Genomic DNA, 24912 nt, shown 5'->3' on the forward strand with positions numbered 1-24912 from the left:
GACCAAAGCGCCTCAGATGCGCTAAGAGCGCACTGGGGTGTAGATCTGGAAAAGGGGAGGAGACAGAGGGTAGGGACCGCGTTTATCCCAAAACGCGCAAAAAATAATCTCCGGTGCCGCTGAAACAACGCACGAACGCGAGCAATCGCTATCGGATACATTCCGGTTGCTGTTGTGGACTAAAAAAAGCGCCTCGGTGTTAGTTTTTGTTTTCTTTTTTGCTTCCTCCTGTTTCAAAAGCGGCGTGCCGAGGGGAGACGCGTCTGTTTGAATAGAGAGGATGCACGGACCGCCTTCCGGCGACAGCGCATGCCCACTGCGCCTCATCAAGAGAGTTCAGTTCGGCATCATCAGCCCCGATGAACTTGTAGGTCTTTTTTTTGCGGGGAGGGGAGAGGGGTATTAAACACATTCTTGGTCTTTTTAAAGCAAGTTCTGTCATTAATCTTTACAGCTTACTTGTGCCATACATCCATATTGCGTGTTGCCTTCTTTTGAGAGTTTTTCACGTCTTATGAGTACAAGAGTAGGAAGTTGAGAAAACTAGTTTCTTCAAGTTTTCTTGAGCTGTTGGGTTATGTTTAGATCATATATATATATATGCCTTCATCTTACCTTTTTGTGTTAACCTGTAAAAAAGCCTAGACAACACATTCTTTCCTATAATGCCCAATAAGTTATGTGCACCAATATATTAGTTCGGAATTAAATCTTAGTGATTGAAGGCCAGCCATCTGTGTAGCGCACGCTCCTGATGAAGTATTAAACCACAGTTCACAACAGATCCCACGTGTGTTAATTTGTCATGAATGGTACACGATCTATAATAAAGGTTACTCGTTCCTCCTCCGTACAGTAGTACTTTCGTGTTGTGGCTTGACATAATTTGTGTGTGCTAGCAAATAAAGTAAATTTCTCCAGTAGCTTCTTAAGGTTAACATTAAATATGGGGTCGATTTGGACAAGATAATTTGTCGCTTTATTTATGCCCCCTCGCTGCGACCGACAGGGTGGCTTCGGAAAGCACGATGTTATATTTGGAATGAAGTTACGACCATATCTTACTCAAGTGAAGTTATGATTAATATTGAAGTTTTGATTTTTCCTTTGTTTTTAATTGGCAGCAGTCACATTTTGGTTCTTTTAATTAAAAAAAAATGTGCAGGCAGAAGGCAGCGAGGAGAGGTTATTTTAGTTGGAGCTTTTTAACGAGTTGTGTTCCAGATAACGATCATACGGGGTCAAACCCGCCTGTCCTTCTGCTCCTATAACCCCAAGTGCTCCAGTCGTTCCAGCAGTGTTAAGGGGACTCTGCATGCTTTTATTTAGGTTCTGTGAGCCACTTTGTCTATGGAAAGGGCTTTGGTAGTTTAGCCCTGATGACTGACTGTTCTCAAAGGCTTCTGGTTGGGTGTGATGAGAGTTGACGGCCTGTGAGTGGTGTTTGTCTCCTTGTTTGTGAATGGGGCTGTAGAAAGTGCCCCCACAACAGGACTCTGACGAGTGGCACCACAGCAACGTGTTCATCCTCGTATCTCATTTTGTTCCTCCACCACCTGCTTTCTTCCCTCGGTAGAAACGGATGTCAGTCACAGAAGGGGGTATCAAGTACCCCGAAACCACAGAAGGGGGTCGCCCCAAGCTGGGGGGGCTGATGGACCCCCGGCAAGGCGTGATCGAGCGGTCGGGGAGGTGTCAGACGTGCGCAGGTAAGGGACTGAGAGATGAGATGGAACTTTTGTCTCCCAGGAGAATTTTTAATGGAGACAGCGCTTCAGTACATCTGAATGCATAGCAAAACATTGCACATCACTCGCATAACTTGTCATGACTGTGTTGTAACATACCTGGTTTATTGCCAGGGGGAGAGATTTCAGGGTTACCAGTTTGGGGCTGCAGTAAGAATGTGATGGGACACCCTGCTTTTGTCACATGCTGGTGTATAATTAAATCCATTTGCATTAGAACGCATAGCCTAAAGGATCACACAAATACACTTTTCTTTCTGCCTGCGCCGGGGGAAGACTGTGGATCACCATCAGCGTTTTCCTAAATCCAGTTCAAATCTGTGCAGATGACCCCTTACAGCATCTAAAACTTAGTGGTTTAATGCTGCACTGAGGAAAAATATAGTGTAAGTTAAGCAATAGCAGCAGTTCTATTCGGTCAGTTTTTTTTTAGGTAACACTAGTCTGTGATAAAAAAATATTTATCTTAAGCTGTTCAGTTTTGGGGGTCTGCTTTGTTTGGGACAGCTCATCGCATGCTTTGCTCTAGTGCCATGTGTTTGGGGGTGGCACGGGTCCTGGCATCGTTGACTGTGGCGCGATTCCTCCACCTCTTTTCCTGCTTGTCTCCTAATCCCGGTGCCTCTCTCTCTCTCTCTCTCTCTCTCTCTCTCTCTCTCTCTCTCTCTCTCTCTCTCTCTCTCTCTCTCTCTCCCCCCCCCCCCCCAGGGAACATGACGGAGTGCCCGGGCCACTTCGGACACATCGAGTTGGCCAAGCCCGTCTTCCACGTTGGTTTCATCAACAAGATCATGAAGGTGCTCCGCTGCGTCTGTTTCTTCTGCTCCAAGCTCCTGGTGGACTCGGTAAGTGACCCTTTCCCCTTCTGCGGTGCGGGGAGTGCATTTACTGGGGGAGCTGTCGTCACGGGGGGGTGGGTGGGGGAGGCCTGTTACCTTTATCTGGAGTTCCAAGAAGCGCGGGGCTCGTCCCTCTCCGTGCGGTTTTTTGTTTAACGCAGTTCCTTCCCATCCACCCCCGCAGAACAACCCCAAGATCAAGGACATCCTGGGCAAGTCGAAGGGGCAGCCCCGCAAACGGCTGACCCACGTGTACGACCTCTGCAAGGGCAAGAACATCTGTGAGGGCGGCGAGGAGATGGACAACAAGTTCGGTGTGGAGCAGAACGAGACCGAGGAGGACATCACCAAGGAGAAGGTTAGGAGCCCCTTCTGTCTCGCTCGCTGGCTGTCTCCACTTCTTCTCCGTTTCGGCCTGCCTTTCGGTGCCCGCCTCCGTTACTCTCCCTGTGACCCCTTCTCCTCTTGGAGTCGGCTGTTCTTCCCTGTAGGCGCCTTGACTCAGGTGTTTTTCTCGTCTTTGAGAAGAGGAGGCTGCTGCTGCCTTCGCTCACTCTATTTTCCGCTGTTTCCTAGAGACTCACACCTCTCCGTCCCGCCCCGCCTCTCCCCTCTCTCTCTCAGGGCCACGGCGGCTGTGGCCGATACCAGCCGCGGATCCGCCGCTCGGGCCTGGAGCTGTACGCCGAGTGGAAGCACGTGAACGAGGACTCGCAGGAGAAGAAGATCCTCCTGAGCCCCGAGCGCGTCCACGAGATCTTCAAGCGCATCTCCGACGAGGAGGACATCATCCTGGGCATGGACCCCAAGTTCGCGCGGCCCGAGTGGATGATCGTGACCGTGCTGCCCGTGCCCCCGCTGGCTGTGAGGCCGGCCGTCGTCATGCAGGGCTCTGCTCGAAACCAGGTACCTCCTGCTGCAGCCCGGGGCCGAGGAGTCTAGACTGCAGCGGTTCTGGCGTAGGCAGAGTAGAAAGTGCTAAAGAGCAAGGATCTAGCTCTCAGGAGATGTGGCCATGCTGACACCCTGCAAGCTACCATGCTTTGTTCTAGTCTCAGGTGTCAATGGGTTGCTTTTTGTAAGTTTAAAATATGTGCTTTCATTTTCTTTTCCTTTCACCACCAACACTGCTCAGCTGTTCATTGTCCCATTGCTCACAGGAAACGAGAGTCATCTTATCAGATTAATTTGCTTGTCGTGCCCTATGCTGTTAGACTTTGATGTTTGATTTTTTTTTTGAAGGTACTGTAGGAACTTTGCATATTACTCCAGGAAAATTAAGGGAAATCTTAAAACCCGTCTCGGTGTGCCAGGGATGATGGAGTGAGGGTCACCTTGCCTAAAAGCTGGTGTGTGGACACTGCTTGAGCAAGTCAGAAAGGCACAAAAAAGCAATTCAGGGTGTCTGTATGGCTCCACCAAGATACACCTTGGAGATGCTATTTTTTGAAAGGGGATTTTGCACAGCGTCTGACCAAAATGACAGATTTGTCGACTGGCAGCAGAGGCTCATTTTAGTAGTGTAATCCCACCCATGAATGGCTCTCTGGACTTGTTATGGCACAGAGTAGTTGAGCAGGAAAGCTACAGGTTCAGCCTGCCCTCACCTCGGAACTTCACTCCAGTCTCAGTGCAGACACGGGGAAAAGCTCCGGTACGATGAGCCTCTGGGCCAGATTATGTCCTTGTACATCCATCATAGCGCAGTGTGCGTTGTCCACAGCAAGAGCGCCTGAGCTTTGTGTTTTTAAAGTGAAAACAAAAACGCCCCCTTTCCTGTGCAACTGGTTCCCGTTTCCCTGGGACTGGCCGGTGCTGACGGGCTCTCTCCTTCAGGACGACCTGACTCACAAGCTGGCCGACATCGTGAAGATTAACAACCAGCTGCGCCGCAACGAGCAGAGCGGGGCGGCGGCCCACGTCATCGCCGAGGACGTCAAGCTGCTGCAGTTCCACGTGGCCACCATGGTGGACAACGAGCTGCCCGGCCTGCCCCGGGTAGGGGCGCGATCGCTCGCCGCTCCTGGTTTCCTGTCCTGCGTCGCGCCGTCGCACTCTCTGACGCCCCCTTGTGTTTTGTCCCTCCCCCCCCACAGGCCATGCAGAAATCCGGCCGGCCGCTCAAGTCCATCAAGCAGCGGCTGAAGGGCAAGGAGGGCCGGGTCAGGGGGAACCTGATGGGGAAGAGAGTGGACTTCTCGGCCCGGACGGTCATCACGCCCGACCCCAACCTGCAGATCGACCAGGTGGGCGTCCCGCGCTCCATCGCTGCCAACATGACCTTCGCCGAGATCGTGACGCCCTTCAACATCGACAGGTGAGCTCGCCAAGGGCTTTCTTGGCTGCCCCCTAAAACCTTCAGAAGACGAGCAGCTTTGTTTTGAAAACCTGAAATGGTTCGCTGCTGCTGTATCGTATATAAAGTATTTAACCAATACAACGAAAAATAATGATTTACCGCACAGTGACAAAGAATCAAACTAAATAGTTATTTGAATACAGATCTGATCAGTATTTGGGAGTGCAGGATCAAAGCTGCTCTCTCCTAAAATCGGTCAAAACCCCACTTCGACTTTAATTCCAGGATTGAGCAATTGCCATCAGTGTAGCCCTTCTAAGTTTTTTTTTTGCAGTTCAGCGTTTCTTGAAAATGCGTCGTGTTCAATAGAAGTTTCTGTTTTCTGCCCTTCATCAGGCTCCAGGAGCTGGTGCGCAGAGGAAACAGCCAGTACCCAGGAGCCAAATACATTATCCGGGACAACGGAGACAGGATAGATCTTCGATTCCACCCCAAGCCCAGTGACCTGCATCTTCAGATAGGATACAAGGTCAGGCCCAAACCTAGTTTTAAAGCAATTCTACCTATACTTTCTCATAAAAGGAAGTAGATTTCTGTTCTGAGGCCAGGAGGCAACCCCTGAGTGTGCCCGCCTTGTGAAATCACATGACCAGGACCCTTGCGTCGTGTATCCTGAGCAAAGACAGACATGTTTTCTGTAGTATGCTGCAGCTTTCCTCTCATGCCCTCTGTTTTTCAGGTGGAAAGACACATGTGCGATGGGGATATCGTGATCTTCAACAGGCAGCCCACGCTGCACAAAATGTCCATGATGGGGCACAGGGTACGAATCCTGCCCTGGTCCACCTTCAGGCTCAACCTCAGGTAATGTCTGCTCCCATGACGTCCAATGTTTTTCTTTTTTTAAACGCACAATCCTCATTGCAGTGACTTTGTCCTTCCTGAGCGCTGTCAGTGTGCCATTATCTTTTCTGTCTTTTTTTAATAAAGAAAGCCAGTCCTCCACAGTTTCTTTCAGCCTTGTCAGTCCATGAGGATTTCTTGGAACACATGTTGTTCCTCAAAAATGTTATGTTTGTTTCTGTATGCTTATACAAGCTTCTAAATCTGCCAGATCCTGTGTCTTTCCTAGGACTTTCTCTCTTACCAGCTCTGCTGTTCTTCTCTGAATCTCTTGCTTCAGAGCTCGTTACCCTCTCAATCTATCCATTTCACTGGCCTGACACCAGTGCTCTAAATCAGGCGTTCCCAGTCCTGGTCCTGGAAGCCCATATACCTGCTGGTTTGTGTCCCAGCTACTCTCTTTGACACAGTCGAACCCTTGATTGACCTCGTATTTGAACTTTGACTTGAACACTTAGGTTGTCAGCCCTTCAGTGTTGGAGGCTGCCTTGTTACTTTTCATGGTCTTGATCTCCGCCTTTTGGTTCAAAGAAATTAAATTGCAAAGTTCTAATTAAGCAACCTGATTCAACCAGATTTGGATTAGGGGAAATGACCAGTTCAGAGCCACAGCCACTAGCCCCAAAATCTGCCTCTCTATCCTCTAGATTTCCCCTTACTCAGTCTCCTCTTCCTCTCTTAAAACCCCCTCAAAGGTCAACTCCCTCCACCCTGAAAGCCCTTTTCTAGATCTCATCCTGCCCTTATCTCCATCTGTTTCCTAGCTTTTCTCTCCTGGAATACTTGTGGTCTGTTTTGGTTGCCGCGGTCCAAGAGGGAATTGCACCTTTTAGAGATGGGAAAAGGCACACCCAGTCTTTTCTTAGGGTTTTTCGCCCAGCTCTCCTTCAGGATAAGCAGGCACACGGTGTCCTGGGGAGACATTTAAATTGTCTGAGAATGTGCAGGAGTCACCACTCTACAGATGGAGGAAGTCTGAGCCTTCTTCCTAACCTCATTGTAGAAGGTGATTTGGGCTGTTCTTGAACCGGCAATGTTGGTTTCACAGGTAAACCAGCGAGCTGCGCCAAGTGGCCGCTGCCCGTCTGTAACGGTTTCTATGTTCCCCCCCCCTGCACAGTGTGACCACCCCGTACAACGCGGACTTTGATGGCGACGAGATGAACCTGCACCTGCCGCAGTCTCTGGAGACCAGGGCCGAGATCCAGGAGCTGGCCATGGTGCCGCGCATGATCGTGACCCCGCAGTCCAACAGGCCGGTCATGGGCATCGTGCAGGACACTCTCACCGCCGTCCGCAAGTTTACCAAGAGAGACGTCTTCCTGGACCGGGTACGACTAGACCAGTTTTGTTCCCCACCCCCCCCACCACCCAGATGTGCGTCTTTAACTCTTTTTCCAGTTGCAGCTGGATGGTGTACCTTTCCGAGGACATGTTCTGTGGATTAATCTGCTTTGTTCAGCAAGGTTAAACTCAAATCAAGGAAACCATGGCAGACGCTGTAGAAATTCATAGTCCCAGAATTGATCACAAGCACATTTGGAGCAGGAGCCCCAGTGTGAGGGACCTTCAGATTGCTCAGTGCTTGCAATCTGTGCAAGTGCAAGTGCACACTGCCTTCTAATGCTGTAATTTCCTTTCCAAATCCTGTGTCAGTGCATGCTGTGATTTCCGAAATTCACTGGTTTTATGTGAAATCCTGTGATGTAAAGTGGAACATTTACACAGGATCAAGCATCTGAGTGAGTTAGGTTGAATGGCCTCTTTTTGAAACCAGCCTATTTCATATTGTTAATCAAACCATCCTTCTTGTAAAAAAAAAAAAGCCCAGTAATTCACGTGTTCCGATGATGTACAAATATCACCAGCATGTTTTTCTGCTTGATCTTCTCCTATAGGGGGAAGTGATGAACCTTCTGATGTTCCTCTCCACGTGGGACGGCAAGGTACCCCAGCCGGCCATCCTGAAGCCACGCCCTCTCTGGACGGGCAAGCAGGTGTTCAGCCTTATCATCCCCGGGCACATCAACGCCATCCGCACGCACAGCACGCACCCTGATGAGGAGGACAGCGGGCCATACAAGCACATCTCGCCAGGGGACACCAAGGTCAGCTAGTGGCAAGCCTCTGTCTCTTTGTGACCCCAGGGTCTACTGGGTTTTTATTCTGTCTGAGCCCTGTTATCGGAACTAAATTTCAGACGCAGAAGGATTGGGAAGTCATGCTTTAAATGCAGACTGCAGCATCCTTGGATTAGACCAATCACAGCTATATAAATCATCATCCCTTGACTGTGGGGGTTGAATGGTGTTGTGCAGCAGTGCCTCAGGACCAAGATGCTGACAAAATGCCTTAAAGAATGTGTTCCCTAGATTTATGTAATTTTGCTCGTGCCCCCTCCTGGCTCACTCTTGGTGTTTTCAGGTCATTGTGGAGAATGGGGAGCTGATCATGGGCATCCTGTGCAAGAAGTCTCTGGGTACCTCTGCTGGTTCCCTGGTGCACATCTCCTACCTAGAGATGGGCCATGATGTTACCCGCCTCTTCTACAGCAACATCCAGACTGTGGTCAACAACTGGCTGCTCATTGAGGGTGAGAGCTCAAGCATGCACCCTCCTCTCCTGGTGACAATTCCTCCTTTATAGCTCATCTAAAATGCTCAAGCAAATACGACATGTATAACTGTGTGCTTTGATGTCTCCAACACCAAACAGTACAGCGATTTGCAGTTAACACACCCCCACCCTATTTCCTCCTGATCTTATCAGGTGAATTTTCTGCTTTTTTTCTCCTCATTCCTTTCAGACTTGCTCTTGGCCTCTTCTGCCTTCCCTGGCTCTCTTGCTTTCCGAATTTCTCCCTCATACGTTCAAATCTCGACAGTTCAGACGGGCCTTCATAACCTGTTTTTTTTCTTGTCCAGGTCACTCCATCGGTATTGGAGATTCCATTGCTGATGCCAAGACCTACCTGGACATCCAGAACACCATCAAGAAGGCCAAGCAGGATGTGATAGAGGTGAGCTCAAGGCTGAAACCAAGCCTTTATAGCTGACACCATCAGGTGATCCCAGAATTCTTCTATTCTTGTTAGTGAAAAGTTCCTTTTCCTTATAGCACATTTTTAATGGACAGTGGCTTGTACATTTAGAGCAGTTCTGCCTTGGAATGAAAACGAAAACGTTGACCCAGCTGTGCCAAAATGCCTCATGGAGAATCTGCACTTTATAGAACCAACCCCCTGCTGTCATTAACCCCTGTCTGCCGCTGCCGCCTCTGCTGCTCTCCAGGTTATCGAGAAGGCCCACAACAATGAGCTGGAGCCCACGCCAGGCAACACGCTGAGGCAGACCTTTGAGAACCAGGTCAACCGCATCCTGAACGACGCCCGAGACAAGACTGGCTCCTCCGCCCAGAAGTCCCTCTCCGAGTACAACAACTTCAAGTCTATGGTGGTGGCCGGCTCCAAGGGCTCCAAGATCAATATCTCACAGGTACGCAGGGTGGGGTGTGGGGTGCACTGGCTTCTGTCTCCAGCAACAATCTGTTTGATTATGACTGTTGATTCTTCAGTTATTTCAGTTTATTTCAGTCGTTGTAATCATGATACATTGGGCAAGGGTCCCTCACTGACCTAAACTGAGAATCTTTTAAGCTGTCCCAGTCATTATAGTTTACAATGTTGCCTAGGAACTGATAGTGGGGAACTGTTGGTACCTGAGGGGATGGAAAATGGCGTTGCACTGAGTAGAGACCTCACCCCTTTACTCCTCCCCCTTCTTTCTGCAGGTTATTGCCGTGGTGGGGCAGCAGAACGTGGAAGGCAAGCGCATTCCGTTTGGGTTCAAGCACCGCACGTTGCCCCACTTCATCAAGGATGACTACGGCCCTGAGAGCAGGGGCTTTGTGGAGAACTCCTACCTGGCTGGCCTGACTCCCACGGAGTTCTTCTTCCATGCCATGGGAGGACGTGAGGGGCTGATCGATACTGCCGTCAAGACTGCCGAGACAGGTAAAGGCGAAGAACTCTGCTGTTCAAACCTGCGTAGTCAATGCATATCAGGAGTTGGGTCCGTTTCCAGGCCTGTCTGTTCCAAGAGCAGTTTCTCCCATTCAGTGTCAAGAGCCTTGCTGATGTTTAGAGCATGGGGAGAGGTAGGTGTGGGCCCAGGCCTGAGAGGCGTCATGGTAGTTCTGTAGCTGCGGGAGCTGTATCTAGACCCGCGCGGTGCCTGACTTCTGCTGCTTCCCTGCAGGGTACATCCAGCGACGACTGATCAAGTCTATGGAGTCTGTGATGGTGAAGTACGACGCCACTGTCCGTAACTCCATCAACCAGGTGGTGCAGCTGCGCTACGGTGAGGACGGGCTGGCAGGGGAGGCCGTGGAGTTCCAGAACATGGCCACGCTGAAGCCCTCCAACAAGGCCTTCGAGAAGAAGTGAGTGGCTGGACCCACACACAGTCACTGTGCACAAGCTCTGGGCACCCAGAGAGCAGGGGCAGGATTGTTGAGCCCGAAACACATGTGGGAGCCCAATAAAAGAGAACATGACATCTTTGAAAATTGAGTTTTGCAGTTAATTTGCAAAACGGAGCGAATGGTTGGTCATGTCATCAGCCAAGGGAAAAAAAAAGATCTGTTAAATTCAGCTCCCCCACAGCTGTCTGCTCTGATTTTACATTTCACAACTTCTGTGGCTGAAGTGTCACAACCATTAAGAACAGATTTCTATAAAGGATGTGTTGACCAGAAGGAGGAAGTAGACGTGGAGGTGCCTTGCCACTCATTGTTTAGTAAGGTTGCAGCTTCCATTTCAAGCAGGTGTACTTCCTCCAGTTGTCCAGGAGATGGCAGACTTGTCTTTTTGTTTGAGTGAAAAATCCTCAGATAAATTGCAGTGCTTGGCCATTCTTCCTCATGGGTCAATCAGTAGCTCTTCCTTCAGACCTATAAAGCTTTTTTTGATGGACTCTGCAGGACTGGAGTTTGAGACCCCTCGTAAGCCATTGTAGAGTTTCATTTGCTCATTTTATGTTTACAATTAGCAACTACTGTAGTTGACCTTCTAAAACTGCATTGCCTTGTAATTAAACACATGCAGTTGTAGCCCAATTTCTACTTAAATACAGGTTTTTCACCTGTTTCTCCAAAGGAATTAGAGTCCAAATGCATGTTTACCGCTGCATGTTCATATGATGTTTCTTTCCCTTTCCCTCCTCACCCCCAATCTTTGTCTAGGTTCAAGTTTGATTACACCAACGAGCGTGCTCTGAGGCGCACCCTGCAGGAGGACGTGGTGAAGGAGGTGCTGACGAACGCTCACGTGCAAGGCGAGCTGGAGCGGGAGTTTGAGAAGATGAGAGAGGACAGGGAGATCTTGCGGGCCATCTTTCCCACTGGGGACAGCAAGGTTAGTGCAAGAAAGAATTCATTAGGGATGTTCTTTGCTGTAGTTGAACAGTACTCCTCGCTTTCTGTGCTTAGAGTGCTACAGCAGTATGTTGCTCTGTTTGTGCAGTGAATTCACAGCATCATCTCATATTGTAATTGAGGGTTGTTTTGTGGCCTCCTTGCCACTAGGTGGTGCTACCCTGTAATCTGGCCAGGATGATCTGGAACGCCCAGAAGATCTTTCGCATCAACACGCGCACCCCCACTGACCTAAACCCTCTGCGTGTCATTGAAGGTACGGCACACGGCTTGCGTGCAAGCCCCTGCAGGTTTGCAGATTGTGCAGTTGGCTGGTAAGGGGGGGAGGGACCTTGCTCTGCTTTGCCTGATCTGGCTGGTGGCTGGATGTCCATTTGCTAAAGCAAGATGCCTGTATTTCCTGGTGTCCCCTGCTTCCTTCGGAAAGAAATCAATGGGTCTGGGGCTGCAGCAGCCTCTGGCCTCAGATTAGGGGGATTTATATCTTCTCTCGTTTGCCCACTTGCTGGCCTCCTCTGTCCCCCAAGGTCCAGGCACAGAGGTTAGTGGGCTTAGATTAGTGTGGCCCTGATCCTGGCCCTTGGGCCACAGCCAAGCAGGTACATGTCTTAAATTAACAGCAGTGTAAGACAGATCCTATACTTGGCAATTCATGGGTTAGGTCCACTAAATTGTTTTCCAGCTCAGTCTCTTAAATGAGCATAATAGACCTAATTACCAGCTCAGCTGAGCATATCTAATATTCTCAGACATTTATATTTATAAGTTGTTTAAAATTCATAGTCATTTTGTTTGTTGGACAGTATCTGTAAAACTGCTGACTTGTGTCCAGTTAATCTTGTGTTAGGAGATTGGGCCCACAAGTAACACATTTAACATTTCTGGGTTAAGTTTCTAGTAGGTTGAAGTGGTTCTATCCAAACCTGTCACCTCGGCTCCTTTTCTCCAGCCTAAGCTTTTTCAGATTGTCCTGCTTGGATAGTTCTCCTTGATCGTCCTGCGTTTGGGAGCAATATCTGTGCTTAAGTGCTTTATTCACCCTCACCCCCCCCCGTACTGAAATCCCAGGGGTCCAGGAACTGAGCAAGAAGCTGATCATTGTGAACGGGGATGACCCCCTGAGCAGGCAGGCCCAGGAGAACGCCACCCTGCTCTTCAACATCCACCTGCGCTCCACGCTCTGCTCCCGCCGCATGACCGAGGAGTTCCGGCTCAGCACCGAGGCCTACGAGTGGCTACTGGGGGAGATCGAGACCAAGTTCAACCAGTCCATCGTGAGTGTGCTGGGGAGGGGGAGGGAGCGAGGCGTGTTCATTTTCTGGTTATTCCATTTCACGTCATTGCTATATATTAAAACTCATAACAACGCAAAGCCTCATCGGCTTTCCAACAAACCCCTCTGCTGTTGATCTTGTCTGATCAATCCCTGAAGCCCAGCTGACAGGGACTCTGACCTGGGAAGACGGATGTGAGCTGGGTGTTGGACAGTCAGGGGGCAAGGACGCAGAACCTGTGAGCCATTCTGCGGTCCAGTCATTCCAACTGTGCAAAGTCTGCTGCAGCTCAGAGTCTCGAGCCGGCTGAGCTTTCCTGTTCGGTCTTGTAAAAAGATCCTTAACTATTAATGGGCTTTGAACCTGATAGATGATGGGCTGTTCGGTGCAATCACACGAGGTCGTGGTGCTCCTAAGAGGCTCAAGTTCAGACTGGAGAGCGGGTTTCTGGAGAACTGTTAGCCCTCTCATCGAATTCTTCACACGTCCCGCCCCGCTGTCTGCAGGCCCACCCGGGGGAGATGGTCGGAGCTCTGGCTGCCCAGTCCCTGGGTGAGCCGGCCACCCAGATGACCCTGAACACCTTCCACTACGCCGGCGTGTCGGCCAAGAACGTCACCCTGGGCGTCCCGCGTCTCAAGGAGCTGATCAACATCTCCAAGCGCCCGAAGACGCCCTCGCTCACAGTCTTCCTGCTGGGCCAGGCAGCTAGGGACGCCGAGAGGGCCAAGGTAATGTCACTGTAGTATTCTCCATCTCCGGGCCCGCACACGAAAACGATAATGCTATTTGTTGTGTGAGCTGCGCAACGTGATTGTGAAATTGGGTCCACATCCAGATGGATCTAGAGTGGACACTTTCCTGTGGGTCATAGCAGTGTTACCGTGTGAATGTAAGAATGTAGGACAGGAACATGAGGTTGTTCGTTTTCCACTTTTCCTGTCTGTGGGCTTTAGCATCAGTGTATGGACTATCATAGTGTGATAGTTTGTTCATTTGTTATTCAAATGTGATTTGTATAAAACCGAGAGTACTGATAAAGACTGGTTTATGGGGAAGGTGACGGAAGGGCTTCAGTGCTTTGGAGCCTCAAGTGAGTGTTTCCCAGTGCTTTCAGTGTGGAAGCTTTAAAGGAGACGCCAGGTGAGCTGCAAATGAACGCAGCCTTGAATTACTCCTGATGTGCAAACGTGCCCTGGGATCAGGCTTGGAACCCACACATTAACCCTCTTCCTTCCTCCTCTCTGGTGCTCCAGGACATCTTGTGCCGATTGGAGCACACCACCCTGAGGAAGGTGACGGCCAACACCGCCATCTACTACGATCCCAACCCGCAGAACACGGTGGTGGCGGAGGACCAGGAGTGGGTCAACGTCTACTACGAGATGCCGGACTTCGACGTCACGCGCATCTCCCCGTGGCTGCTGCGCATCGAGCTGGACCGCAAGCACATGACGGACCGCAAGCTGACCATGGAGCAGATCGCCGAGAAGATCAACGCAGGTCGGTCTCCAGGCTCAGGGACAGCTCCATTGCAACTGTCCCATTGAGTTGAATGGCAGCAGGCGCCATTGCCAGCGAAGTCCTCGCGTTATCTGTCCGTTTGCGGTTTCAAGGGCTGTGACTTTTTTCCCCCCCACATGAAACGTGACGAGTTATTCTCAATGCTCCTTGCAGTAGGATTTGTTAAGGGTAAGGGGGCTCTCGTTTGTGATGTTTACCAGAATAAACGCTAACCAAAATTTCAGTTATTCTGAGAAGTGATGCAGCTCTTTCAAGCTACAAGCCCACAGATTCACTGTACCTTTTGTCAGAGCTGATCTACGAGTCATGCAAGGTGGGTTGTCGCTACTTTTGGTTTGGGGTGAAGTTTTTTTTAAGAGTCTCTCCCCCATCCCAGTTTGTCTAAGGACCACTAGTTGCAATATGTCATGTCAGTCAAATCCCAGTATGAAGTGTCCAAGTATCCTTAAAAGTATTAGAGCAGGGTACTAGTCTTGAGAAAAGAACGGCAACACGTTCCTGTAGCACTTTGTCTGCATAAGGTGTGTTGAAGGACTTGATGTTCACTCCTGAAGCCATGTCGGTGATTTTTAAAGTTACAATCTCTAGCCATGCGACAGGCTCCCATGGGGTCTTCACCTCACCAATCTTTTCTCCCCCCCCTTTTCTCGTGTGTAAAGGTTTTGGCGACGACCTGAACTGCATCTTCAATGACGACAACGCAGAGAAACTTGTGCTGCGAATCCGGATCATGAACAGCGATGAGAACAAGTTCCAGGAGGTAGGGGGCATTCGTTTGCTGTTGGATGAAGGTGTCACCCTGCACGCCCACAGGTGCTCCCTCTGCCACGGAGAGCTGAGAAGGCGTGTGGAACGGCCGCACACAGCTGGTGGGCGGGGTTGGGGAGTTAACTTGCAGCTGCTCCCTTGAGAGACGGTACAGGGTGTCTGGTGATGTGAGTGAGCCTCATTTCCTCTCTCTCTCCCAGGACGAGGAGGTGGTCGACAAGATGGACGACGACGTCTTCTTGCGCTGCATCGAGTCCAACATGCTGACTGACATGACGCTGCAGGGCATTGAGCAGATCAGCAAGGTACACCCCCTCCTGGCTATCTCACCCACTTGCCACCCCTCCTTAAGTAAAGCACTATTACCTGTCCTAGTAATAGTAAATTATCATTAAACTGTTTCTTTATGGAGGCAGAACATGTATGCATTTCCAGGAAGGAGTACTGATAAAAGCAATGCCACAGTTTTAATTTAAACATCTGATAAACTTTCAGAATCATCATTGTAATCTCTTAACCATCGGCTGCTTTCACTGATAGAGTTCCTGTCTACACAGCTTAGTTAGAAAGTTGTGCGCAGTGAAAAATGCATTGGCTATATACTGGTGCGGCTTCACTTTGGAGCCTTAAAGGCTTGCCTGCTGCTGTTCAAGATCTGGGACAGGACTTACGGCCGTTCTGTTTTTTTTTTTTCCTTTGCTCATGTTGGCTCCCACCTTCTACAGGTGTACATGCACCTGCCCCAGACGGACAACAAGAAGAAGATCATCATCACGGAGGACGGGGAGTTCAAGGCCCTACAGGAGTGGATCCTGGAGACGGATGGCGTGGGGCTAATGCGTGTGCTGAGTGAGAAGGACGTGGACCCAGTGCGCACCACATCCAACGACATTGTGGAGATTTTCACGGTAAGAGCTGTGGTCAGCCAAGTGCAGCACCATGCATAAGGACAGGTGAGGAAGAGGCTTGCAGATGAATATCGCTGCACGCTATGTTGATTTAAAGCTCTGGCAGGTCTCCGCTTATGTGTGGGATTGCTTGGAATTCATGGCTATCTGCAAATGTGCCATGGTATGCCATTGATACAGGCTCAAGGGTAGAATAAGTTTGTAGTATTCCTGATCTCTCGGTGGCAGCAGGAAGTTCCACATGTCAAAAAACTGTTCAAGTTTGATTCTTGAAGAGAAGCATTGATTTGATCTTTCTTGATTGACTTGGGTAGATCTGTTTTTGCTCATCAGAATTAATGGTGGCATGTTTGCACATGGCCTTTCTCAGGTACTGGGCATCGAGGCGGTGAGGAAGGCCCTGGAGAGAGAGTTGTACCACGTCATCTCCTTTGATGGCTCCTACGTCAACTACCGCCACTTGGCGCTGCTGTGCGACACGATGACTTGCCGTGGTCACCTGATGGCCATCACCCGGCACGGCGTGAACCGGCAGGACACGGGACCACTCATGAAGTGCTCCTTCGAGGAGACGGTGAGCCGTGCAGCCGAAAGAGGGCAAACCCTAAAGACCCTTGGCTTTTGAGGTCATTTTGGACTTCTTGGGCCATACGGTGGCATTGAACCTGCCCTGTCTCTCGCCCCACCCAGGTGGATGTTCTGATGGAGGCGGCTGCCCATGGCGAGAGTGACCCCATGAAAGGCGTGTCGGAGAACATCATGCTGGGCCAGCTAGCCCCGGCTGGCACTGGGTGCTTTGACCTGCTGTTAGATGCTGAGAAGTGCAAGTTTGGCATGGAGATCCCCACCAACATCCCTGGCATCAGCATGGCTGGCCGTAAGTCCTCTCTCTGCCTTCAGCCTCCTGGTGTCATTGTTCATGCTGTATAGTGAAAGTGATGAGACCCATATTGCAGTTGATTGATTTATTTAGGGTTCTTGAGTGTGGGAGGTTCTTGCACTGGGAATGTAGGACAGCAAACAGATTGTGCTAATTTGATCATCTTTGTGCAGTGGGGGGAGTTTTGTTTCTTGGCAGAAAAAGACTTTTCATTGAGTGGTCTTGAACCCAGGCTGCGCCTAGCAACGTATCTCATACAGTCAGTTTTTATCACTGTGGTGTGAAGTTGAATGCAAGACTTTTGTTTCTGCTGTGGTGGTTACTTAAAAAGTGTAGAGTACCAGAAAGTCAATTCTCTCTCTTTCCAGCCACTGGGATGTTCTTTGGCTCTGCGCCCAGCCCGATGGCTGGCATGTCCCCTGCAATGACCCCATGGAACCAGGTAGCCACTCCAGCCTACGGAGCCTGGTCCCCCAGTGTGGGTAAGTACACTCTGTTCTCTCTTCAGCCACAGCACCTTCAATTCATTCTCTTTCCCTGGTTATACCCCTTCTGTGTTGTTAATTTAAGCAAAATAAACCCCGCCAAGTGCCCAGCAATGCAACCTCAATGGCAAAGTTACCAACCTTTAGCAGATCTTAGAAGCTTAGCAAGGCTGGACCTGGTCCATTCTGGGATGGGAGACTTCTAGGGACAACCAGGTTGCTGTTGTAACCTAGTTGTACCACTAGGTGGCAGTCTTCCTCCCAGACTAAACTTCCCAAAGATCATCTGTTCCAGTATGGTAACAGTGGACACTGCCCTGCAGAAACTGCCATCCTTTTTGTTTGGTACTGGCCTTTTCATGTTTCCTTTTCTCTCGGCTCTTTAGGAAGTGGAATGACCCCAGGTGCAGCTGGATTCTCCCCCAGTGCTGCCTCCGATGCCAGCGGCTTCAGCCCTGGCTACTCCCCAGCGTGGTCCCCTACACCTGGCTCTCCTGGCTCGCCAGGTCCTGCCAGCCCCTACATCCCCTCTCCAGGTGAGATGGCCAGAGATGACTTCTGGCTCTTGTCGGGACTAACATCTGATAAGTCGCGGACCCTCAGGACCACATGGAACGTTGTGCACCTCAGCATCTGTCCAGGCAGTTATAGCTTGAAGCTGATGGCAACTGTAGACAATTCAGTCATTGGAGATGGAGTTTTTCTTTATTTGTCCAGAAGATTTCTTAGTGTTACTGTCTTGTAGCCTGATCTCAGTAATCAAGGCTAAATCATGTTGGGTCTAGTTGGTATGGGACTGGATGACCAACAAGGAAAACCAGGTTTTGAATGCTTTGCTTGAAACAGGATTTCCAAACCAGTGTCCCAGTATGATGGTTGTGGATCCTGTGCTGTAGTAATCTTCCAATGAGATGTTAAACCAAGATGCGTTCCAGAGATTCCCCACTGTAGGAGCACAGAACAAACCATTTTGTTAATTGAGTAGTCTGTTTGCATTAGTGATGACTCCACTAACTAGTTCTACTTTAGCTGATCTCAAGAGGAAGAACCCTGCACAGGTGGAGTCTTCTAGGGGCTATGGCCCAGTTCTTTGTTAAATCAGATTGAAAAGTCTGGGATCACATTTTCTAATTAAGTTTTCATTCATTCTTTCTTTAGGTGGCGCCATGTCTCCCAGCTACTCCCCCACTTCCCCTGCTTACGAACCTCGATCACCTGGGGGCTACACCCCCCAAAGTCCAGGCTACTCGCCAACATCCCCCTCCTATTCTCCAACCTCCCCTTCTTACTCCCCTACCAGTCCGAACTACAGCCCCACTTCGCCATCATACTCGCCCACCTCCCCTTCTTACTCGCCCACCTCTCCGTCCTACTCGCCCACCTCTCCCAGCTACAGCCCCACCTCGCCCTCTTACTCCCCCACTTCCCCCTCCTACTCGCCCACCTCGCCCTCCTACTCCCCCACGTCTCCCAGCTACAGCCCCACCTCGCCTTCCTATTCGCCCACCTCGCCCAGCTACAGCCCCACCTCCCCCTCCTACTCCCCCACCTCTCCCAGCTACAGCCCCACCTCCCCCTCGTACTCACCCACTTCTCCCAGCTACAGTCCCACTTCTCCCAGCTACAGCCCTACGTCGCCCAGTTACAGCCCCACCTCCCCCAACTACACCCCTACCTCCCCGTCCTACTCTCCCACCTCGCCTTCTTACTCTCCCACGTCACCCAACTACACCCCAACCTCGCCCAACTACAGCCCCACATCCCCCTCCTACTCTCCTACATCGCCCAGTTACTCCCCCACCTCCCCCTCCTACTCGTCCACTAGCCCCCGCTACACCCCGCAGTCTCCCACCTACACCCCCAGCTCGCCCTCCTACAGCCCCAGCTCGCCGTCCTATTCCCCCACCTCCCCCAAGTACACCCCCACGTCTCCCTCCTACAGCCCCAGCTCTCCAGAGTATACCCCGACCTCCCCCAAGTACTCGCCCACATCGCCCAAGTACTCCCCGACCTCCCCCAAGTACTCGCCCACCTCTCCTACCTACTCGCCCACCACCCCCAAGTACAGCCCCACCAGCCCCACGTACTCGCCCACCTCTCCAGGTTACACCCCCACCTCCCCCAAATACTCGCCCACCTCGCCTACCTACTCGCCCACCTCGCCCAAGTACTCGCCCACCTCCCCCACCTACTCGCCCACCAGCCCAAAGGGCTCCACCTACAGCCCCACCTCGCCTGGCTACAGCCCCACCTCTCCTACCTACAGCCTCACCAGCCCAGCCATCAGCCCGGACGACAGCGACGAGGACAACTGAGCTGGCGCGGGGGGCGCGAACTGATCCACTTCCTGGCGCCCTGCCGTTTTGCCCGTTTCCCCCGCTGCAGCTGTGCCCGGCTGACTGTTTCCTCGAGCGTCTCTTGGAAGGATCGCCCACCCCCAGCTCTTCCTTCGGGGGGTGGCGGCAGAGGAGCCCTGGTTTCCCGACTTGAGTGATTGGAACCAGCGTCCTTACTGCTATTTTATTGAGGAGACATGAACGATTGGTATGAAATGGCTGCTTTCTGTAAGAATTTATTTAATGTTTCTTTTTAAGGCTTCTGTTAAGTCCATTGTACCCATTGCAAGGACAAGGAAATCTTGGTTTAAAGGCTTTGTATATATTGCCCTGTCTGTCCCTCCCACCTTTCCTTCTCTCTCATTTTCCTGTTTTTTAATCTTTTTGTTTTGGACTGTGAACTGCACACAGCAGGAGTTTGAGAGTTTGTGGGCTACTGAGCATACCTGTAGCCCTCGTCTTCATTTAAAAAGATTTGCTTTGATCTAAAGCTTAGGAGCTTCTTTTTTTAATTCATGAATTACGCCCCGGAATTCAGAGGGAGACTGACACCATTTTAAAGGATAAAATTTCACCGGTTTTTATTTAAAAAAAGTTTAAAATCATCAGCTTGCCTGTAATTTGGGAAGGAACAAAATAGGTTTGTTAATTTGCAATCTATAGTGCACAAACAGATCTTATTGAACAGTAAGTTATTGAAGCAGTGTCTCTTAATCGTAGTGTGTTGATCTAAGGTTACTTTGTATACAATTATATATAACATAAAACCAGAAAAATTGAATTATAATAGATCAGAGGAAACATGGCTGTTTCTGGGAGCAGGCAGTAAGAGTTAAAGCTGGTTTTCCAGGTCGGAGTACAGGTGAAAATAAAAGGGGACAATTCTGTGCCCATAATTAACTTTCTGGGAGGCACAACTTTTGGAATCACAGTTGTTTAAAGAGATTTAACCTTTAAGGTATGCAAGATGTTTTGTTTCCTTGCAATAATCTATGAATATCTTTGAAAAGGGAAAAAAAAACTAAAGGTTTAATTAATAATAGCTTCTGTAAGGCTGTGATGGAACCAAGTCAGGGATCGAAATCTTTCTTGATCTAGCTGTGAATCACTTTAGGGATAGAGGACCTTTGTCTTTTTAGCGTTTCAACTTCAAATAGATCTTCCATATACAGTAAATCTCAAGTCCCCCGCACATGCACCCCAGCTCTGCTATTATTTTTCAGTTCCTATCTCACTGGCTATTGAAAGAGGAAGTTTGCTTTGTTTTCCAGCTGTCTAGTCTAGCTGGAGACTGGCAACTTGTGACCTTTTAAATTGACGACTTCTCTTTTCAGGACTGTTAATAAATAGGTTTTCTATTCTGTTGCAACTTTCAAAACATGAAGGAGTTCCCAAGAGCTCTTTTAAAATCCTACAGAAGAATAGTTACTAAACAGCTGTGAATAAAAGTGTTAAAGTTTATATATTATATTTATATATACAATGCTTATTATTGGAGCCAGATGAGCCGTGTGTTGTATGCAAGTTTGGTAGAAGATCTTCAAGCTTGGATATGGAACCTTCCTAGTTCCTAACACTAAAAGTACAACGGTGGTTATTGTAGAGAATGCTAGTACACCTGTAAGATGTATAGAGGATGACATTATTAAAGATTTCAATTGTAATTGTTAGCCCTCATTGTACAAGGAACTGTATTAGATTTTTTTAAAGACTTTTGAATCTTCCTGTTCCCTTTGTGATACCCAAAACCCATCCAGAGTGCATTATTCTGGTCAGTATTATACCATCGTCCAAACTGCTCTGCAGCATAGTCATGAAGTAAGATAAATGATTAGTGTTGGACAGACAGGGCAGGTGAGGTGTAGACTAAATGAGCTTGGAGAGGCCCAAAGCTTCTTTTCTAGGATGAGTGTGAGGCAGAGGAACCCCTAGTTCTTCAGGTTAGGGTGATATCAGTAGTATTAGGCTTGCTTGCCCAAATTTAACCCTGGATAATCTATGATTCTGGAATTGGGGGATCTGTGAAACCATTGCATAGTCCACTACTAAGACGGAATTGGCCAAATCTGCTTGGAGAGCTTCTAAAAAAGCCCACCCATCCGTTCATCCATCTCAACTGATTCCTTGTTGCAATTGGAAGGGAGAGAGAAGGGGGGGACAGGGGGTTGGGGAGCTGTTGTGGTGCTTTTCTTTGCAAGAGTTCCTTGTCCTTCAGTCCTGACCGATGGCTGATGAAGGGTGGGGAAAGTCCGGTAGGGAGCATGATGACAGAATCGTGTGATCATATGGTGAGAACTAGTCCGCCTTGCCGGATCCCGCAGGAGATGTCGTTTTTATTTAATAAGCAGTGGAGGGGGTGTGGTCGGGCCTTAGTCAGTGTTGTGGTGCCACCAAGCAAGATGCTCCCACCCCCTTCCTTTCTGCTTCCCAGGCATTTTGCAGCCTTTCTCTAGCTTGTATACGATTTTTTTTGTTCTTTGTTTTATTTCGATTCACTGTACAAGATATTTAATAAAAAGGAATTGCTAGGTATATGCTCTGTGCTGATGGACTTTTCTGGGGTTTAACGAATCTCTCTTGCTTTTGTAAAATAAGCAGAGCTTGCTCATTTGAGATGGGCTTTGTGTTAACAGTCTCTTATGAGGGGCATATCCTATTTTTTATTGGAATGGGGAGGCGTGGAGCACCGTGCGGAAGGTTGTGAGATATTGAAAGGTACCAGCACAGTCCCATGGCACTTGGTCTTGCTCTGGGCTGTTCTGATGTAAGGGCGAAACATAGCTGTACTGTGGGGAACTATGTATTAATTGTGTGAGGATCGCTCAATAAATCTACCTCAATACAGGGGAGACACGTCTCGGTGCAGTCCACTCCAAGCCCTACGGTGATCCAAAATCCATGTTGGGTGATGTGGAGTGTACAAAGGATGTGATATGACTCTTTAGTGATCACTCTCCCCACTAATGAGTCAGGCACGCTGGCAAAGATTATGAAAAATGCTTGTGGATTTGGGGGGCCTTCTGTATCCTCAGCAAGCAGCTTTAAGTGGGGGACAGAAGCTTGTGAGAATGAAATCTGATTCCGGTCAGCCAGTTCATGTGTCATCTTCTGAAAGTTTCAAGGGAGGTGCAGGGGACACGACACCACAGCTACGATGGTGAAAGTGTCTACTGCTGCTCCCACAAATGGAAATTTCAGCAGGTGTGGTTGCTCTATTATAATAATTCCCCACCTAATTATAAAACAGCCGTGTGTATTTGCACAGTGACTTTGAGATGGGACTGGAAAATTCCTCCTCCCCCCACCCCCCCCCCCCCCATCGGCAAAGACGCGTGAACCATTTGGCGTTACGGTGTGTGAGGTGATGGAAGTAAAAATGGACCGTGGGTCTCCTGTTTCCTGTTCAGGTAGATTGCTTATTGAGTGAAACTCGTAACTGTACATGCCAGCTGTGTTATGGATCTTTAGTTACAGAGCCTCTGAAAATCTTAATAGGCTGAAGACTTTTCTGGGCATCACGCGGTCCTTTCAATGCAATGCCCCCGCCTCCCCATCAAAAAAAAAAGTGATTTTTGTTTTTCTCAAATCAGTGTTGGTCTTTCCTATTAAGTCCTTATCCAGCTGTGTGAAGTGGGGTATGGTTGCCGGAGTGCGTGTTTGAGAGTGAGTGTGATTTTGCAGTCAGGGTGAAACTGTGGTTCGTGCCGGAACTGTTTTTGGCTGTTCTTCAGAGCAGGTGCTACAGGTGGCACTGTGATGGCCAATTTGTCATCGCGATGGCCCCGTTGGTATTCCGATTCATTTCCCACTCGCTGATGGGTAAATGCGCCACCTGGCGCACCATCTCAAAGCCATTTTCACCTACCAGGCCAGCAGTCTGTGCGGTCGGACCGCGGTCACCTTACTGTGCTGAAAAGAAGCAGACGGGATCTCTGGTTGCACAGGGCTCCCGCAGTTGACGTATGTGCGTGTTGATTTTTGGCTGGCTGGGCGAGGATGAGAGTGTGAATGAATGAATTCATGACAAGACAGGGTTTTGTATGCGTGTCTAAGCCTGGACAGGGTTTGTGGTTTAAAAGAAAAACAATGGATAAAATGGCCACTGTATAGAAATTGTTACGTTATTTCTGTATCTTCTGATTTCTTTTTTTTTCCCCCTTGGGAATTGAAAATTAAAGGTTTTAATAAAGTTTTTTTTGTGGAAAACCCTGTCCCGTTGTCTTTCATTTAACCTGATGTTTCCTATTGTGTGGTTTTGAACAGCTGTGCTCCAGGCAGAAAGTGAACCGGCCAGTCTCTTGAACTGCTAAGAGTTCTCATTCTTGAACTTGCAAGAATTTTTCTTAACTTGCTGCCTGTAGTTCCATTGCTCTGAGGAGCATTTCAGGGTTCAGAGGTGAAGGACCTGGTATAGGTACAGCAGTTCTAGGTGTCTTAAAAGCAGCAGCAGCACCTAATGAGGTGGAAGAAGTTGAGAAATTGGTACAAAAAGTCAAGAAGCTCCTGGCAGTTCAGAGCTGAGCTGCAATGACCTGACCAGGATTGAACACACTCTGGGATACCGAGGTTTAGCAATTGTCCGTTTGGTATAAAGACAGTTCTTGGGGTTCTTGACACCAAAGGTTTTGTCTCCAAACTAACTCTTCAAGGCAGCAAAGAAGGGGGAAACTGATCTGATTGACACCATGAATGGATCAGTTCTTTGCTGCCTTTGCCAGGTTGCATTACGGTCGACACTAAGGTGCGTTTATAAAAGACCTACATTGTCCCCAGTAATGCTCTATGGATGCGAGACCTGGACACTGACCAAATATCTATGCGCTCAGTTGGATGCAGGCGGTGTGGTGCCTGCAGAAGATCCCCGCGGATCCCCTATACAAGACGCCTAACAAATGAAGTTCAAAGCACCACCGGTTGCCGACCAATCTCCCAGTTGGTCCGTGCAAGGCGACATCGCACGAGCCGCCCCTGTGTCGGGATCCTCATCGCGCGATCGCTGCGGCACTTCAGAAACCCCCAGCGAGGCCGACCCAAACCCTTTGAATAGGGTAAATAAATAAATGGGGATAGCTGGCGGCACATCGTGGACACCACTATGGAGTCTGCCGATGATTAATTTGCTTGTAGTGTCAAAATAAATGGAAAACCTGTTCTGAAGCCTCTAGCAGGAGTGGTCATTGGTGAATTACACCACTGTAGATCTTGAGGTGTACGATTTGGTTAGTTTGAATGCACAGTTAATGATCTGGCTTAATTGCTCTAAATCTGATGCCCCCCCCCCCCCCCAGACATAAAGACCTCCTGTATCACCAAGTCTGTATTAAAATGAAATGTCCTGCTTGATTGCTGTACTTTCAAGGCTGCAGGTGGGGAAATGAGAAGGATCCGTTTCTTCTGCATGATGGGATTCTCCAGCCCTGGTAAAGCAACCCAGAAACATCCAGATGTTTGCAAACAAGCTGCTTGTTGGTAACTGCTGGTAACTTGTAACTGCTGTTACAAAAGGTTCCTGCAG

At 49.3% G+C, this 24912-nt stretch overlaps 1 protein-coding gene across 1 annotated transcript; it reads left to right on the plus strand.

Moving 5' to 3' along the window:
• Nucleotides 1-4: 4 nt before the first annotated feature.
• On the plus strand, nucleotides 5-23603 carry polr2a (RNA polymerase II subunit A). The gene is made up of 29 exons (XM_088628078.1): nucleotides 5-367; nucleotides 1577-1709; nucleotides 2457-2593; nucleotides 2772-2945; nucleotides 3212-3493; nucleotides 4424-4585; nucleotides 4684-4904; nucleotides 5283-5415; nucleotides 5626-5750; nucleotides 6910-7120; nucleotides 7688-7897; nucleotides 8214-8382; nucleotides 8714-8808; nucleotides 9080-9283; nucleotides 9579-9801; nucleotides 10046-10229; nucleotides 11031-11202; nucleotides 11373-11478; nucleotides 12291-12496; nucleotides 13003-13227; nucleotides 13753-13999; nucleotides 14680-14780; nucleotides 14989-15093; nucleotides 15514-15696; nucleotides 16067-16270; nucleotides 16387-16573; nucleotides 16945-17058; nucleotides 17448-17597; nucleotides 18220-23603. Exons 1-29 carry the CDS (start codon nucleotides 281-283, stop codon nucleotides 19374-19376), a joined length of 5907 nt encoding a protein of 1968 aa, XP_088484204.1. The 5' UTR covers nucleotides 5-280; the 3' UTR covers nucleotides 19377-23603.
• Nucleotides 23604-24912: the final 1309 nt, after the last annotated feature.

This window comes from Lepisosteus platostomus, chromosome 4 (assembly GCF_059453375.1).
Source record: "Lepisosteus platostomus isolate fLepPlt1 chromosome 4, fLepPlt1.hap1, whole genome shotgun sequence".
Taxonomy (NCBI): Eukaryota; Metazoa; Chordata; class Actinopteri; order Semionotiformes; family Lepisosteidae; genus Lepisosteus; species Lepisosteus platostomus.

Excerpts from the sequence above, each read along its gene's own strand:
- polr2a (XM_088628078.1), top strand. The coding sequence starts at position 281 with ATGCACGGACCGCCTTCCGGCGACAGCGCATGCCCACTGCGCCTCATC. Across the intron at positions 5,751-6,909 it reads ACCTTCAGGCTCAACCTCAG|TGTGACCACCCCGTACAACG; the intron begins GTAATGTCTGCT and ends CCCCCTGCACAG. Across the intron at positions 16,574-16,944 it reads TGGCATCAGCATGGCTGGCC|CCACTGGGATGTTCTTTGGC; the intron begins GTAAGTCCTCTC and ends CTCTCTTTCCAG.